This window comes from Telmatherina bonti (genome assembly GCF_933228915.1).
Source record: "Telmatherina bonti genome assembly, chromosome: 13".
NCBI classification, from domain to species: Eukaryota; Metazoa; Chordata; class Actinopteri; order Atheriniformes; family Telmatherinidae; genus Telmatherina; species Telmatherina bonti.
In genome coordinates, this window is record NC_136611.1 from 12,804,131 (window position 1) to 12,821,238 (window position 17,108).

Here is a 17,108-nt window from a genome sequence, read left to right on the forward strand (position 1 = left end):
AATCCGTGCCAAATGAAAAAGAGATCAAAAAAGGGCTTCAAAGTTGCCATCAAGGACCACAACAGCAAGAAGAAAAGGGCTGGGAAAAAGGACAAAAAACACAAGAATGATGTCTGCCCATAAAGCCACGGCCATCAGGAGTTAGTTGTAGATTTGCACAGAGACTGGAAACTGTTTTGCCAGTTAACATGCTGAGAATAATATTTATTTATATAACAGCTGGGACCAACGCATCACAAGTAATTGTAATTGCAAAAATTATTAATGTCAGTTATGGTACCAAATTAAAGTGGACTCCTTAAAACTAAAGACATTCTCAGGAAGTAAATATTTTTTAAAGTTTATATATATATACTGTATTGCACTTGATGATAGAAGAAAGAAGTCTATGCATAACATGCTGTGATATATCTGCCATAAATAAAACCTGATCTTCAAAAATGTGTTTCTTTGGTTCTTTTATAGACTATCTTATAGAACAAAAAAACATTTTTAAAATTTGTATTGAAATGATGAGAATTAAATTAAATATAATGTATTCACTGAAAAGGATAAGTATAATATAAATAATAGACTTTTGTATCATTCTTCAATTTTCTCAGATTTTAACATCAATGTTTGTTTTTTCATTGAGCCACAGTTATTTAGATTATCAGTACCTTTTTCTGTACTACAGATCATTTTAATTTACTTAAGTGTAAACCTGGAACACAGATTAATTGTAATGTAGCTTTGTGTTTGTCTCTAGACTGCTGGCTTAATTTACCATGAGGGTGGTAACCAATCTCAGCGGGAAAACAATTTTTCTAAGAAAAAAAATATTTTGATACATTTGTATAAAGGTCTGTAAATGGGGGTCCACTTAGTTGATTTTCGCCCCGCGGCCGCCTAGTAGATGAATCCGTCTCTGCAACTCACGCATGCGCACAGAGAGCAGCGCGGAAGTTGCTAACCTTTGTTTATGACACCTGCTAATCAGTAATAATCGTTAATCGACCTGTGCGCAGTTACAAATTGAGACAATACTGCTCTCAAGTATGAAAGCACGCTGAAGTTAAATGCAAATATCATCAGGAAATAATACAAATGTGTTGCCATGAAAGACATGGCTCGAACAGCAGCTTATATTTTATTCCTCGGCAGCGTTTTTGTGCAGTTCAGTCGCTTTTCAGGTGAGTCAGAGTTTTAGATTCTGGAGGAGTGTTTCAGTCCTGCAGGTTAATTAATCAGCTAAGTACCGATGTTAAAAACTGCTTTGGAAGTTGCACTTAAAAACAATCATAAAAAAGGTTGTAGTCACATTTAGCTATTTACTTGTTGGATAAAGATACACACAAGATTTTATATATATATATATATATATATATATATATATATATATATATATATATATATATATATATATATATATATATATATGCGTGTATATGTGTATATATATCTATATAAATACACGCATATACAGAGAGAGAGAGAGAGCGCTAGCTGCAGTTATTTTCCCAGATATAAACTTGATGTGGTGAGTTGCTTTTTGTTTATTTTTGCTTTTCCTCTTCCTAGGTATCAGAGTCAATAATCTGCTGTATTTCCGTGTCATCCGTCCAGAGGAGATAAGTTACATTTTCAGTGCTGCACCAGCTAAAGACTTTGGAGGACGTTTTGTAAGTCAAATTTCCTGTTTAAAATATGTTTAAGCTTAATATCTTTTAATTTATTACACAAACATGACTGCCTCAGAACTGTATATTCTCTAATCGCATGGTCGTCCCTATTTTTGTCCTCAGACATTGTCTTACGATGAGATTTTTCTGGTGCCAGCAGACCCTGCAGATGGCTGCTCGGAGTTGACCAACAGAGAAATTGTTCAAGGACAAGTAATCCTGGTGGAAAGAGGGTATGTCAGTGCACCTCTCCTGTTCTGTCTGTCCTTGCTTCCTCTTGCTTGCCTCTCGGATGGGAAGCACTTGTGTGTGCAGATGGAAAACAGGATTATGTATGTTAACAGAACAGGTTCAGTGCAGGAATTGATGGGAATTCTGTATTGTAATGCAAAGGAGAGGGAGAAATGGATAAATACTGAAGTTATGGTTTTAAATTCTGCATGAGTAAACGGAAACAGTGGTAACAGAGTACCTTGTAAACCCAGTTTGGGTCTGTGGCCCTTTGTGAGAAACATTTCAGTTTTACATGGTGTGTATGACTCTTTCTCTTTGGCAAAGCATAGTAAACTTTACAATAAAAAAAAAAAAAAAAATTTTTTTTAAAGTGTACGTAGAGTACATGTGTCATACACTCTGAGCCGTTCTTTGCTCAGTAACACAAACAGGAGAAAGAAGCTACATTTCTTTGTGTTCCAGCATTTAATCTGACAAATCAGATCCTCAAACTCTTGTCTGGTAAATCTTTGTTAAACTTCCAAATAAGTGGGTTTAAATTCTTCCCGGTTGCTGCAGATGGTTGGCTGAGGGTTGCTGTTGTCTCATAAGTTGAATTTACTCTGTAAGAACCTTTTTCCAGGATCTTTTATGGGGGGTTCTTTACTTGGCCTCTGTCTCTGTAACTGTAGGAAGGAGGGATTAGACAGTCCTGGAGAGGAGAACTTGACCCCCAAAAAGGGCCTTTTTAGGGAGATAAAACCTTTGAGACAGTTCTGAACCTTAAAGGTGGAGTATGTAAGATTTTCAATATTTTCAAAATAAATTAACTAAAAAAATAACTACAATCTTAATTAGATAGTTTTTTTAAACATGTAGGTTCCAGTCTGTCCATATTTGATGCGTTATTAAATTACAAGTTTAATTAATAACAAATACCCTTCTTAAATGTTTGCCAACCAGTCATTTGTCATTCAAATATGAACAGACTGGAACCAACATGTTCAAAAACTATATAATTATAATTGTAGTTATTTTATTAGTTAATTTATTTTGAAAACATTGAAAATCTTACATACTCCACCTTTAAGTGAGACTTCCCAGGAGAACTGAACATTTTTTATTTGTTGAGTATTCATTGCTTTTTATTTCTAGCTTACTTACTGTTGGATTTAATATCCACAGTGACTCACAAAATGTAACTTTAAAGTTGTGCCATAAGAGCAATTGTTAGTTTGTCAGCACAACTTTCAAACATTTATTTTGGGACTTTAACAGCCGAGAAGACAGAACTCCGATTGGGACAAGAGAGCAGTTAAGTCAGAATAATTAACCATTAATTTCTTAGTGTTTCACAGCAATTTTACTCTGAGATGCAGATAAAAACCTGGAGAAATGTAACATTTTAGCTAATTTTAAGCAAATAGAGGTACGGAGCACACGCATGCTTTATTATGTGGAACAACAGACAGAATGCAAACCGCAGCAGTCAGCTGACTTCCAGAGGGAGTTCTGCAAATATGTTAGTCATGAAATCAGAGAAACAAAATGACCTGAAGGTACATTCCCAAAAGTGTTTGTGTCATTGTTTAGACACAGGTTGACAAAATCAAACCCTCACCTTTTCTGTTCTTTGGAAAGAACATATGTGTAAAGTAAATTGATAGTTTGGCCCGATGCTGTGTTGAATCCTGGAAGTAAAAACAATATTTAAGTGGCTCCAATAACAAAGTTAATACATCTAGCCTTGTTTTAATATGCTTTTTTTTTTTTTTTTTTTTTTTTTTTTTTTTTTTTTAAGCAAAAACCAGCAGTTGTTAATGACCCAAAAAAAGTCACGTTTTTTTGTCCTGTTTAAAAAAAAAAAAAAAAAAAAAAGTCTAACCCAATGCATTTTGATTTTAGTGAATTTCACCACAGGCAACAGTTTTTTTTTTTTTTTTAATTTATAAGGACAAAGTGTTAACATGGCATACTCTTCTACATACACTATTAAAATGGCCGGTCTTTATCTTCTGTCACTTCAGAGGCTGCTCCTTTGTGCAAAAAGCCAGACATGTGCAGGACGCTGGTGGAAAAGCTGTTCTGATTGCTGATAATGCAGAGGACAATGACAGCCAGTATCTTGACATGGTCACTGATGGAAGCACAGACAAACTAAGCATACCCTCTCTATTCTTGCTGGGACGCGATGGGTAAGACATAAGAACATATTAAATACTTGTTCAGACCTGTTTTTTCTATTTTTTTCCCCCCTTATCTTAAACATTTTCTAACTGCAAACGGTTTTCCTTGTATTCTAGGATGATGATAAGACAATCTCTTCAAAGACAAGCGCTGCAGTGGGCTGTCATTTCAATTCCTGTCAATGTTTCCACTCTGGCTTCATTTCCACTCAAACAGCCCCCATGGACACTTTGGTAGAAATGACTCAAACTTCTTCAAATTCTTTGTTTTTGTCATAGTTTCACACATAAGAAACTCAGCTGTGGTGAATAAGAAAATTAACAACTGTCCAAATGATGAGATCATACTTGCAGCCAAATATATATGGAACAAACCATCTTAAGGAATAAAATCATCATTTTATGATGCTGCTGAAATAGGAAATTATGACTTGTTTTACAGAAAGTTTTCCAGTACTTGTGTTCATGATGTGAAACCGGTTATTTAAATAAAAATTAATCTACACAACTTGGATCCACTGTGAAGCAAAACATCTTTTCCCATGCAGAAAACAAAAATAAACTCACTTTGGTTTCCATCGGTAAGAAACCTGAAAGAAAAAGCTTGGCATTTTTGTTTATCTACATGAACTTGAATGTTTTGGAAATGTGATGAATTGGCATTGCTGTTGAGTATTTATCGCCTTTCTATCAGTCAGCTGAGCAGCTGCCTGTCTTCATGTCTTTTTAACTTCATTCACTAAAGTCACTGTTTTCAATACTCAATACAGGCAGATAAACAGGATGAGCATGACAGATTAAATAAGGGTTAAAACAAAAAACAAACAAACAAAAAAAAAAAAGTCTCACGGAAAAGTGGTTGGTCAGCCATCAGCAAGAACACCAAAAACACAGCAAAAGGTCAACACATCATTTGTGGGGCAGTATTCACCAGACTTAGAATTACTCCTAAAATACTTCTAAGAGGTTATGAGTAAAAGAAAATTCCTCGCTAAAAGCTGCACTTATAAGTGTCTCACACTTAGTGTAGAACTGAGTCTTCTGTTCTCAGCAGGGTTTCGATAGGGCAATGTGCCGCAAAGATAATTTTAGATGACTTCACTTTTACTCCATTGAACTGACCCATTACTGAATGAAACCGTGTATCTGTAAGGAAACATCTTAGAAGACACTTAAAGAATATGGCCCCTTATCTAGAATTATTCTGAGTACCTTTTATGTTTACTGACTTAAGTTTCACTGTGACATGTTCACATGTCAGCTGCTATTATTGCACAATCACAAAATGTGTTTTCGTTGCATTATAAGTCTCATCACATGATGGTGCCACTGAGTCCTCTTCATACACTGGCTGTCCTCTTGCATTATCAGAATTATACAAGGGAGAAACACAACATTGGCTCATTTTTGTGCTTATTAAAATATTTTTTCACATGTAGCATAATTGGAAGGTTGTGACTAATCAATTGATTTTAGTCAGAATTTCTAGCATGGATTTGACATCTATTTAGCAAGGTAACAGATTTATAGTGGGGGTTTTTTTGTGTGTGTCCTAGAATTAATGGTTTTTGTTTTTAATGTAAATTTGATCCATATCAAAAGGAAAAGTGTTTATTTCCTATGAGTGCTTAAATCAGTTTTGTCTTTTTCCAGCGTGAGTTTATGCTGGTTTCCACAGGGATCCTGGGATCTCAGGCATAACTGTGAGAATGAAAAGAGAACAAACCTATTTAACGTAAACAGTTGAACATTTTATGAGGATCAAAGTAGGAGTGTCAGACTGGCTAAGTAGGAAGAGACCCCCAATTGTTTCAAAGTAGCATTCTTTCTTACATAGGCCAGTCATCTAAGTTATATCTAACCAGTTATCCCATTAGAAACTGATTTCTTTTTTACATCCTGAAAAAGGCTTTATACACAATAACATAATTTAATAAGGAAATAGTTGTTTGCACTTCACATTACATTTAAAACTTTCTGTAATTTAAATGTCACTTTGTTCAGTCTCATCTCTGACATAAGGGAAAAGAGATGCCACACAAGATAATTCTCTGAATTTTTACAAGTGTATGATCAAGTTTTGCTGTCACTGGTTCGAAACATTCCCACCACCTTAAAAGATGCAGAAGCAGGAAGAAAAGAAAGGCAACAACAGGAGACTCATCTTCATGTCATTGCTTTATGGGGTTTGCTTTCCGACAGGAGCCGATTCTGAAACGGATCAGAGTTTTAATAAGCAGAAGCTGAAAGAAACCCCGAGTGTCAATAATCTGTCCAGTCACATCCCACGCACTCACCTCCTTTTGCATCTTGGACACACGCGGCCCCACACCGTCTTCAATGTGGCTTCTCTCAAAGCCGGACTTCCCCAGATGTACACAGACGGAGTACACACCGCATTAAAACGAGCCAAAATAGCGAATAGATTCGTGGCCTCGTTTCTAAATGTCAACCCTCCTCCAGCTAAAAATCTGATAAAAATATTCACAAAAGACGGACACCACAACACCAAGAAGCTGATGACAACAAAGATGATGATTTTCAACGACTCTTTCTTGCTTTCTCTTTCTGCGCTGGGGGGGTCTCTGTCAAGCTGGTACCTCGCAACCACATAGAGTTTGATAGTCATGACTATTTTGGTGAACACAACGAGTTGAAATATGATGATACTAAATACAAATAAGTCTATAGATTTGGAAACTGGCAACAAATTCCTGGCAAGCAAGTGAGCAATATTGTAAACCCAGCAATAGATGTTGATGCTGATCACCATCTGTCTTGTTATGAAGCGACTGTAGATGAATGGATGGCACACAGCAAAATAGCGATCAAACTGTGCAAATAAAAACGTTAGTATGTTAACCCCAAGGAGAGACGACAGTACATTGTATGTTCCGTTTCTGGAAGGATAGCCCTCCTGAACATCAAACAGACCGAGATAATACACTGAAAAGCCAACTAAAGTATCACAAATACTAGTGTTCAGCATGAAAATATACCGGTTCTGAACGCGCAGCGCTTTAGTGGCCGTGATGCCAATGACCACAGTTCCGGCTACCAGAACTGTAGTTGTTGCAAATAATATCTGGAAAATGAAGATGAAGTAGTCCTCGGGACTGCTGAAGTCCACTGAAAGAGGGACTCCTGTTTGAGAGCCTGTCATGTTGGAAAGGCGCATGGTTAATGGCTCTCTAGCGCAGCTCATTTTCATATACCGGGAAGTCTCTGGAGATGGGGTCACGTGACCTAATGTCTTATTCCACATTGAAAATCAAATGTTGAGGTCTCTCTTATTTTTTCCAAGCCAGATTTTTAAAGGGACTGTGTTTCATCATTCTCCCTTACGAGAAGCATTGGCCTGCAATTGCGCTTTTATTCAGCCAAACATGAACGTGTTCCATTAAAAATGTATATCTGCTAGAAAATATGGCCATGCTTATTCCATTTAAAAAATATTACTTCACTACATTAAAGCAAAATACTCTATATAGCATAAATTGCTTCATATACAGTTTGATAACTATTTCATTAGTTTGACACACAAGTAGCTAAAAAAAAAAAATCTGAAAATACCAATAAACATATTTACATTGATTTATGTGTTAAGAAACCACAAAACTAACTAACTAACTATATATATATATATATATATATATATATATATATATATATATATATATATATATATATATATATATATATAATTTATATCTATTGTAGGTTACGTTTCAGATCGACAACACGTTCCTTAAAGGCTAATTTATTCGGACTAGTTGTCACATTGCTGTCACGAGCTGCTCATCGTGAAATCATCTGGTTCAGTATTGGAGTTCATTTGTCTTTGAAAAGCGTGCAAAACATGTTTTTGCATCGTCTTATTGAAAAATGCGTGCACATCACATAGTTTTCCTCAGTTAAACGAAGTTGCCAGAGAATAGGCAGTTAAAAACCTTAAAACTACAGTTTCCTGGTTAACTTCACAACTTTTATGACAAACTTATGCAACACAGAAACAATCTGGCATCGTTTTTATTGGTCGAGAAATGGAAAATTAAAACGAATCTCGAACTTTATTTTCGGTGTCATTTAACTTACATACAGACTTACTGTATTATCCTTGGTATTTATTCATACTAAATATTTTAAAAGTCCTTAAATACTTCAAGGCATGATGGAAAATATTATGTTGGGGTAAATGGGTATCCGCATATGTCGAACTTTAGGGTAATCTACTAAGAACAAAAAGGAAGATTGTCATCAGAGTGGAAAGACTAAAGTCACAGTTTCTTTTATTAGATTTTTGGCATCATATCGGTTAAGTTCAGCAAATAAGCGTATAAATAAAATATTTCAGTTTAAAAAAGTAATTATGAGTGATATGAACATTTTTAAAATAAATTTTAGTTTAAAATATTTAAATATTACTATTAAAAAATAAATAAAATGTTGAAATTGATAGTTATTCACACGTAGAAGTCTGGGTGTAACTTTAGGTTCAGAAAGTACAACAGAAAGGCTCAGAAACCCTTTCATCGCCGTTCTTTCAGCACTAAACACTCACAAGATATGCCACTATGGCTTTTTTTTTTTTTTTTTTTAAGTATTTTATTACAACAAAATATTTACTATTGTCTGTATTCTAACAATTTTCAAACCACCATTTCATGTTGTGATTGAGAATTCACGTTCATTCCAAACTTTGAGAACAACTGTCTGGTTATTTTAATCCATTACTGCTGAAAGCAGCTTCACCAAAATGCTTTCCTCCACAGATGAATCCAGCTCTGAGAGAGAAAAAGAGTGATAGGAGGAGGATAAAGAGGGTCTTACAGTGATTTAAAAAAAATAATAATAGTAATAAAATAAAATGTAAAAAAAAAACAAAACGTTTTAAATAATAAAAAACCGAAAAATAAAAATGAAGATAGAAAATAAATCAAATTAAAATTAGGATTAAAAATAAATACAATTCAATGAGCTTCTTTGTATTCATACAGAAAAAATTAGTTTTTTTAGGTAGCTAGAAACTATAACTTTTTTGGTTTATTTAATTTTATGTCTCTTTTTAAAAGACTAGCCTAAATCTCTAGGTTAAAGCTGCACAGTATATTTATTATAATAATTATATAATATAGTTCTACACTTATTATTATTATTATTATTATTATTGTGATTTATAGTCGCCGTGTTATCCTTTCCATAAAATGCAATAGGCCTACAACACCTTTTTAGGCACACTATAGTGCAAATAACTAAATCTTCACCATGTTTTAAGAAATTGACTCGTGAATGTCACAAAATGCAGCCAGCATATATAAAAACAAAAAGAAATTAAACAGTGTCTGCAAGACAGCGTACAACAGCAGTTTTCAATGGGAATCTTTACGGTCCTGGTAAAATGGCAAAACAGCTTTTACCATCCCAGCGGAGAACTGTGCAGCTCTACATGCAGAAATATACAAATGTCCCATGAAAGGTCTGCAGCATATAGATGAACATTGTTTTTAAGATCAGTAACATTAATTTTCTTTAACACTGGGTAAAAAAAAGTGCATTAGAAATCACCATAAAAGATTGTCATTTCTGTAATGATACAGTTCCATCCCATCAATTTCCCTTCATAAAAGATATTCGGACTAACATATAGTCAAATCAATCAAAATGCTTTCCAAGAAGATAAAAACAGAACAACACAAACACAAACATAATGTTTGTGTTGTCCGTTTGTGTTAAAACGGTCTTTTTAAATTAAATGTCAAAATGAGGCCAGATGACCCCAACTAAGAATGTTATCAAAAGAATCGATATAGCATCTGACAAGGGAAACATAAGAAAAGATTACCACGTAAAAACGTTGAACGGAGCAATGTGATGTATTGGAGTCACTCAGAAAACTAGATATAAAATTCACATTATCAATAAGTGAAGGTTTTGCCAAGCCCGTTTTTTCCTCATGATGCCTGAGAAGATGTTGACTCTGGCGGCCTGGTCATCCGATCACATTTAAAGCCAATTCTGCAAAAGATATGACGGATCAGACCATTCTTATATTAGAGACAAATATGAAGTAGAAGGAAAAGTGTTCAGAGTGCTCCTACCTTGCCTTGCACCTTTGGCAGACCCTCCGCCACACTGTCCTCCAAACGGCCCCCCGCAGCGCCGGACTGCCCCAGATGTAAACAGTGGAGGTGACCAGCGCGTTCATACGGGCCATGATAGCAAACAGGTTAGTGGCTTCATTCCTAAACTTAAGACCTTGGCCAGTCTGCTGTCTGACAATTATGTTGACAAAGGACGGACACCACAGAACAAGGAAACAAATGACCACGAACACGATGATGCGCAGCGACTCCTTGTTGTCTCTCTCGGCGCTGGGCGCCTCTCTCGTCAGGTGCTTCCTGGCTATGATGTATAATTTAATTGTCATGATGATTTTAATGACAACTATAACTTGCAAGGACATGACACCAAACGCGTTTATCTGAGCTGCCGTTGAGATGGACACAATGTTCTGCATGGTGAGGATAAAGTACGTATACACCCAGCAAAATGCGCAAACTGCGATTACAACAGACTTTGTGATGTAGCGACGGTAAAAGAAAGGGTGACAAACCGCAAAGTAGCGGTCAAACTGAGCAAAGAGGAATGTTAAGACATTAACGCCTAGAAACGATGGTAAAATGTAGAATGTCCCATTCCTGGATGGGTAACCCTCTTGGACGTCGAAGAGGCCGAGGTAGTAGACGGAGAACCCTGTCATGGTGTCACTGAGGCCCGTGTTCAGCATGAATATGAAACGGTTCTGGACGCGCAGGGACCGGGTGGACGATATCCCGATGACCACCGAGCCGGCGACGAGCACGGCACTTGTGGCGAATAGCATATGAAATATGAAGATGAAGAAGTCTCCAGGCGTGTCGAAATCCACCGACAGAGGGACGGTGGTGTTGAAGAGCATCCTGACTCTGGACGGGGAGATGGCGTTGATCTAATTTATACTAGAACAGTGGTAGCCGACTCGTTTGTGTTAAAGAAGCAAACCTCCCAAAGGACAGGGGCTCCTTCATAAACAAGAAGCGCCTAGCAATCAATAAAAACCGGGGGGAAAAAAAAACAAAAAAACATAGACAGATATATAGCAAATAGCCCAACAAACAAGTTGGCGTTCCAATGAATTATATTTTAAATATTTTTCCCAATTAAGAAATGAATAAAAATGTGACAAATTTGTACATTCATCTTATTTTTTTAATTGAGCTCTTTAATAACACATTTATTTATGTACTTCTCCATTTTTACTTTCACTTAGTTTATTTGTTTGACTGTTTCATTCTTTTAAAAAAAAACATCCCTCCTTTAGTTTTTTTGTCTGAATTTGTTTTGTCGTAAACTGTTTCCCTTTTATGTTTTCTGATGCACACAATCTTCATAATTACTTATTTCTGTTTTTTATTGCCATCCAACATGTTTTTATTAATTTCTTTACACTTTTAGCAATTCAGTCCATACATCCTCATTTTGGTCGAGGATATGTGAAAGTGTTTTTCCTTATTGGTAGACCAGTGTGACAGAGAAAATGGGGTATGTGTAATTATGGGTTGTTATTCTTTGGTTGTCCTGTTACCAGACTAAGTCGTCATTTGACATGGTGTCAGAATCAGTCCACGACTGAGGAAAGACCAGCGCTGAAGTAGGATTCTGAATTTTAGGCTTTAGCTTGGAATGGCAGGTTTCTCCTGTGCCGCACTGCAAAGAAGCTTGATGAGGACAGAATTGTCCCATGTGAGCACAGTGATATTTCTCTATGGGGTACAAGGCATAAAATGTGCCATCGGCAGACTAGAGGGGCTTTCACATGGTGTTGCAAAAAGTTTGATGATCTGGCTACTTTGTGGCTACAGACTTTGAGTAGACTATACCACCCGAAGAGCAAGTCTATAAAAACAAAGCCATGCACATTACAGGAACAAAATGACTGAAAAGAAAACAAATTAAAACAGAACTGGAGAGATAAAGTCTAAAGGAAAAATATGGCTACAGTATGTTGAAAGGAGATGTGCAAGATGTGGAAAAACACAATAGGTGAGAAAGCAGACTGCTGTGCAGAGAAGATGCAGCAAGAGGGGAGCCGTTAAGGTCTGATGCAACAGGAGAGAAAAGGTCATTCTACCTTAGTGGATTTAGTGCACACCCCAGAAAAAGAGCAATAGATAAAACACCATGCCAACTTTAAGATTGATAGAGGAGCTGATCATGGTGATAAATTCTAACACCGCTGGAGAGGGAACAGGGCTTAGTTAAACCATATTTAGTTTTAAAATGCAAAGCGGAAACTGCATGAGACAGGTTTACGTTGTTACTAGCCCAGCAATGAAGCAGCACTGGGACTCAGCATGGAAGAAAGTAGAACCTCTAAGTGAAGCATTTCAGGAACATGACACACTGAAGACGAAGTTGGTCAAACTCTGCGTGCATATGAGCAGTGCCCTAAGCAGTAACCACAGCTTGGATAGTGTCACTGCTATTCCAAAGTTAAAGAGGAACTCTGCAGAATGCAGGATCTGATCAGTCAACGGACTGGTGCAGCCCTAATGGTGCCAGTGGTGAACCCAAAAGGAAAAGTGTCCATGTAGACGTGAAAAGGGGAATGAACAGGTAAAAAGAGAAAGAAAGATGATTGTCGCCATTGATAAGGTCCTAGCAAAGCTAGCAGGGGCAGAAGTCTTCATCCGCGAAGCTTCAAGTGGATTTTGGCAGATTCCTCTGTAAGTGAAAGTAGCATGCTGATAACATATGTAAGATCATTTGGCAGATCCCAAAGTCTTCCAAAGGCAGATGGTGAAATACTGTCAGATCTTGAGGGGGGTAGAGGTGTATGTGGATGATGTGATTGCATTAGGTCTGTCATGCTGGAACATAAAGTACGACAGGGAAATGTAGCCTGTACGGAGATCCCACGAGTCCAGTGCTAAAACTGAACAAAGACAAGTGAAAATGGCATTTTGTCCAGGGACGGTCCAAGCGATAGCAGACCTGTCAGCCCCATCAAATCTGACAGAACTAAATTAGCACATGAAAAGATTTTGTGGGGAAATATACATCCTACCCGGCAACTCCTCAAAACTAACGTGGTATGCTTCAGGGATGAACCACAAGAGAGAATGTTCCACAGTCTCAAGCAAGCTTTGATGAACACACCTGTGCTGCTATATTATGATCCGAACAGACCAACAGCAGTATCCACCAATGTCAGTAGTTATGGGCTTGGAGGAGTGCTCTTACAGCAACATGAGGACTGATGCAAATGTACTGCTTACTGCATTAGAAAACAAGTGCAGAGACTCAATATGCACAGTTTGTAAAGGAGTGTCTGGCAGGTGTCTGGGCATGTGAACATTTTGGCAAGTACCTGAGAGGCATGGACTGCTTACTGTCAACAAAGCCCTGATTCTTGTGATCAAAACCAAAGAGCTGGATACTGTGCCACTCAGGTGTCAAAGATTGCTTGACAGACTCATGAGGTTCAGTGCTGTTGCAGAGTATGTACTGGGAAAAACACGAGTGGTGGCTGACATGCTGTCACTGAGTCCTGCTAACTGCATCACAAATAGTGATACAGAAGCAGACATCAGCTGCAATGTCAACTACTCCATCATGAGCAACATACCAGCATCCAAGCAGAAGCTGGATGAGTTTAAGAGAACAACACTAGCAGACGGTGAACTGCAGTTAAGATGATAGGAAATTGATGGCCAGACTAGTGTAAGTACATCGGTGAGAGCCTACCAGTGTAAAAGTGATCTATGTGGACCAGCCTCCCTGGGTTCACAGATTCTGATGAGTCACATATTTAGCTGTAACACTAGAACCATTGGTACCGCTTCTCCTCGGTCCACAGCAGCTGCTTCCCCCAAAGAACAGACTCCTCACGGATTAAGGAACTGAATTACTTTATTTTGCAAAGTCTGTACACATAATTCTGTACACATATTCTTAAATCTATATTAAAAATTATTTAAAAGTACCGCACTTATTCCAGCATATGATAAAATATAAATTAAACAAAAGCAGCACTTTTCCAAATCGCTTACCATTTGAACAAGTTTTTTTTTTTTTTTTTGCTTGAGATGTTTCTTTCCTATGGGGATTAAAACCACTCAGGTGACGTGTTTCTGTGTTTGCTACATAAAGCAGAACAGACGTAAGTCACCCTGTGCTGCACAGTTACAGCTGCATCACTGCCACTCAGAGCGATGGAGAGCTAAACTGTCAGTCATCCTGCGCATGCGTTTTCACCGCACCGATGAGAAACAACAGCTATGTTTTCTCTCTTGTGTTGCCGCTCACAAGCTTTGGCAACGTTTTGCTGTTTCTCTTTAACATGTTACTGGCTGCAGCGATTATTTTCCTAAACGTGTCTGTATGTCTCTCCATACTGCTGAACGGTGCGCTGCGCAGAGAGAACCGCTTCATGTACATGCTGAGCACCTGCTTCAGTGACACCTGCACAGGCTTTTCCTATTACTATGTCGGTGTTCTAGATGTGCGGGATGCTTTTGATTCACCTACTAGAACCTTTTACATTGTTCCCACATTTCTGGGACTGTCTTTCATGGCTATTCTGGCTGCACAGGCAGACAGGTACCATGCAGTTGTGTCACCGTTTAAATACTCCCACCGGATGACCCGAAACAGAACTCTGCTGGTCATCTTGCTCTACTGGGTCTATGCGTTCTGCATCGTGGCTGCGCACAACTTGGTCACACTCGGGATAGCCAGGCAGATCACGAGCATTGGTACGTTAGCAGGGAACATAATCACAGTGGTAATAATGATAGGGATGAATGTCAGGCTGTTCATCATTGCCAAGTTCTAGTTGGAAAGGGAGCCGCCTTCAGAAGAGAGGGATAACAAACGCTCCTCTGTGTATCTCATACTAGTGGTGGCTGTGTTTTTCTTAGGGGCCTGGATTCCCTTATTTACTCATTTAACTGCTTGTAATTTCCTGGGCACCCCTTGCTACAACTCTAGAAACGACGGTACTGATCCTCTTCGCATTTTACCCAGGATTAATGCAGCGTTAACCCCCATACTGTACCTGAGAGGGTGCAGGGCGCTTAGACAGACGCTGCTCACCAAAGTGTGGGGGACCGTGTTGGAAAAGAAGGTGAGAGGCAGATTGTTGTGAGGTAAGAGTAAAAGAAAATGCATTACTTTGATCCATACACACAGTGTACATATATATGTGTATGTATATATATATATATATATATATATATACATATATATATATATATATATATATATATATATATATATATATATACATATATATATATATATATATATCCATACATATATACATATATACATATATATATATATATATATATATATATATACATATATATATATATATATACATATATATATATATATATATATATATATATATACATATACATATATATATATACATATACATATATATATATATATATATATATATATATATATATATATATATATATATATATATATATATATATATATACATATATATATATATGCATACATATATACATATATACATATATATATATATACATATATATATATATATACATATACATATATATATATACATATACATATACATATATATATATATATATATATATATATATATATATATATATATATATATATATATATATATATATATATATATATATATAGACAACTCTTTATTTCTTTCTTTACTTTATCAAACCTATATCCATTGTCACACAGAGAAAGATAATCCCTCAAAGACACATTGTCTAAAATATAAATAAAATCTGATTTACTTTACTGGTCACATCTTTGCTGTTGGACAGGACGCGTTTTCATAAGTCTGAGTTGTCACACAGGATGCAGTTTCCCCAGCAACCACACAGCGTCAGAAGAGCACTTTGGCACACCGCCATCACCTCTCTATCCAGGAAACATTGACCACAAGCACCAAACATGAGAGATTACGCTTTTGATGTTTTCTGATTTCATTGTTCAGGAGCCATGAGCAGTTATTTATCCTCTGCAGGTTTCATCAAGACTAAAGGCGTTAGTAGATGTTTATTCATTAGCCGATGAGGGTGAAACCCATCAGTAAGGTTGGTATCCTCTTTAAAAAAAAAAAAAAAAAAAAAAGGGCAGGTGGGTTCTCTGTTGTAAGAGGAGGAGCTTCCTATCACACTTCCGCACATCTGGTGCCCACTTTCTAAACCTTAACGTTACCGTAACTTCTCTCTCTCTCTCTCTTTGGTTTTGCTGTATGCATGTGGTTCACTTTAAAGTCTCAAAAATCATTCTGGTCACTAGATCTGTTCACAAATCATACCAAAGACGTTATCAAACTACATTTGGACCAGGTGCAGACCAAACAAGCAAATACAAAGACGGTGGATGGATTTTCTTAAGGACCCTTTAAAATTTTCAGGCCACAATAATTGGCTTAAATGATAAAGTGGTTTACAATGTTAATGCATCATAAGGATAAGACGTTGCATATGCAGTTTTGCCAAGTGACACCTTGAGATAATGGAAATATACATTTAATTTCAAGCCTATGTTGACTTTTGATAGAAGCTACATGTCCACCTGTAATTTGCACGAAAAATCAAAAGCTTTCTCTCACATGATCTTTTTTTCTTTTTAAACTTTTCTTTGTATTTAGAAAGTACCAACAAAATAAATAAATAAACGTGGAGTCATGTGTTTTAGTTTTGCAGTGGAGAGCTGCATTCATTCATTCTGTAGACTTTAGTTTCGCTGCTGTCGCACTGCTAACAGACAAAAAGGCCATTAAACAGTTTGGAAGCAACAAATACCCTTCCTCGTGTCTTTTCCTCGTTCTGCCATCTTGCAGGTAAAGTTGCCAGGGGTCCTGGTTTGAGAAAGTGGCCAAACCCTCCCTCAGTGGGGTGTTTTTTCTCTCTGCAGCGCTTTGGGCTGGTTTCTATTCAAATGTGGGTCAGGGGTGAGGAAGCCTAACGTCATAAGCTTGCAA

General features: G+C 36.9%; 3 protein-coding genes and 1 pseudogene across 4 annotated transcripts; 2 read left to right on the plus strand and 2 right to left on the minus strand.

The window, feature by feature from the left end:
- The first annotated feature begins 943 nt into the window (after positions 1–943).
- Positions 944–4,621, plus strand: LOC306763945 (protease-associated domain-containing protein 1-like). The gene is made up of 5 exons (XM_079250913.1): positions 944–1,172; positions 1,561–1,661; positions 1,785–1,894; positions 3,902–4,069; positions 4,178–4,621. The coding sequence occupies exons 1-5, from the start codon at positions 1,097–1,099 to the stop codon at positions 4,296–4,298; spliced, it is 576 nt and encodes a 191-aa protein (XP_079107039.1). The 5' UTR covers positions 944–1,096; the 3' UTR covers positions 4,299–4,621.
- Positions 4,622–6,353: 1,732 nt separating this feature from the next.
- On the minus strand, positions 6,354–7,238 carry LOC306764838 (uncharacterized protein; the record flags this gene model as incomplete). The annotated part of the gene is made up of 1 exon (XM_079252118.1): positions 6,354–7,238. One exon carries the CDS (start codon positions 7,236–7,238, stop codon positions 6,354–6,356), a length of 885 nt encoding a protein of 294 aa, XP_079108244.1.
- Positions 7,239–10,154: 2,916 nt separating this feature from the next.
- LOC306764839 (uncharacterized protein) lies at positions 10,155–11,018 on the minus strand (the record flags this gene model as incomplete). Its single annotated transcript, XM_079252119.1, has 1 exon — positions 10,155–11,018. The coding sequence occupies one exon, from the start codon at positions 11,016–11,018 to the stop codon at positions 10,155–10,157; it is 864 nt and encodes a 287-aa protein (XP_079108245.1).
- A 3,345-nt stretch (positions 11,019–14,363) lies between these two features.
- On the plus strand, positions 14,364–15,231 carry LOC306764442 (annotated as a pseudogene). Its single transcript has one exon. The product of its transcript is annotated as an uncharacterized misc_RNA (transcript).
- The last annotated feature ends 1,877 nt before the right edge of the window (positions 15,232–17,108 follow it).

Coding starts and splice junctions, on each gene's coding strand:
- LOC306763945 (XM_079250913.1), top strand. CDS start 1,097: ATGAAAGACATGGCTCGAACAGCAGCTTATATTTTATTCCTCGGCAGC. Junction 1,173..1,560: donor GCAGTTCAGTCGCTTTTCAG/GTGAGTCAGAGT, acceptor TCCTCTTCCTAG/GTATCAGAGTCAATAATCTG. Junction 1,895..3,901: donor GTAATCCTGGTGGAAAGAGG/GTATGTCAGTGC, acceptor CTGTCACTTCAG/AGGCTGCTCCTTTGTGCAAA.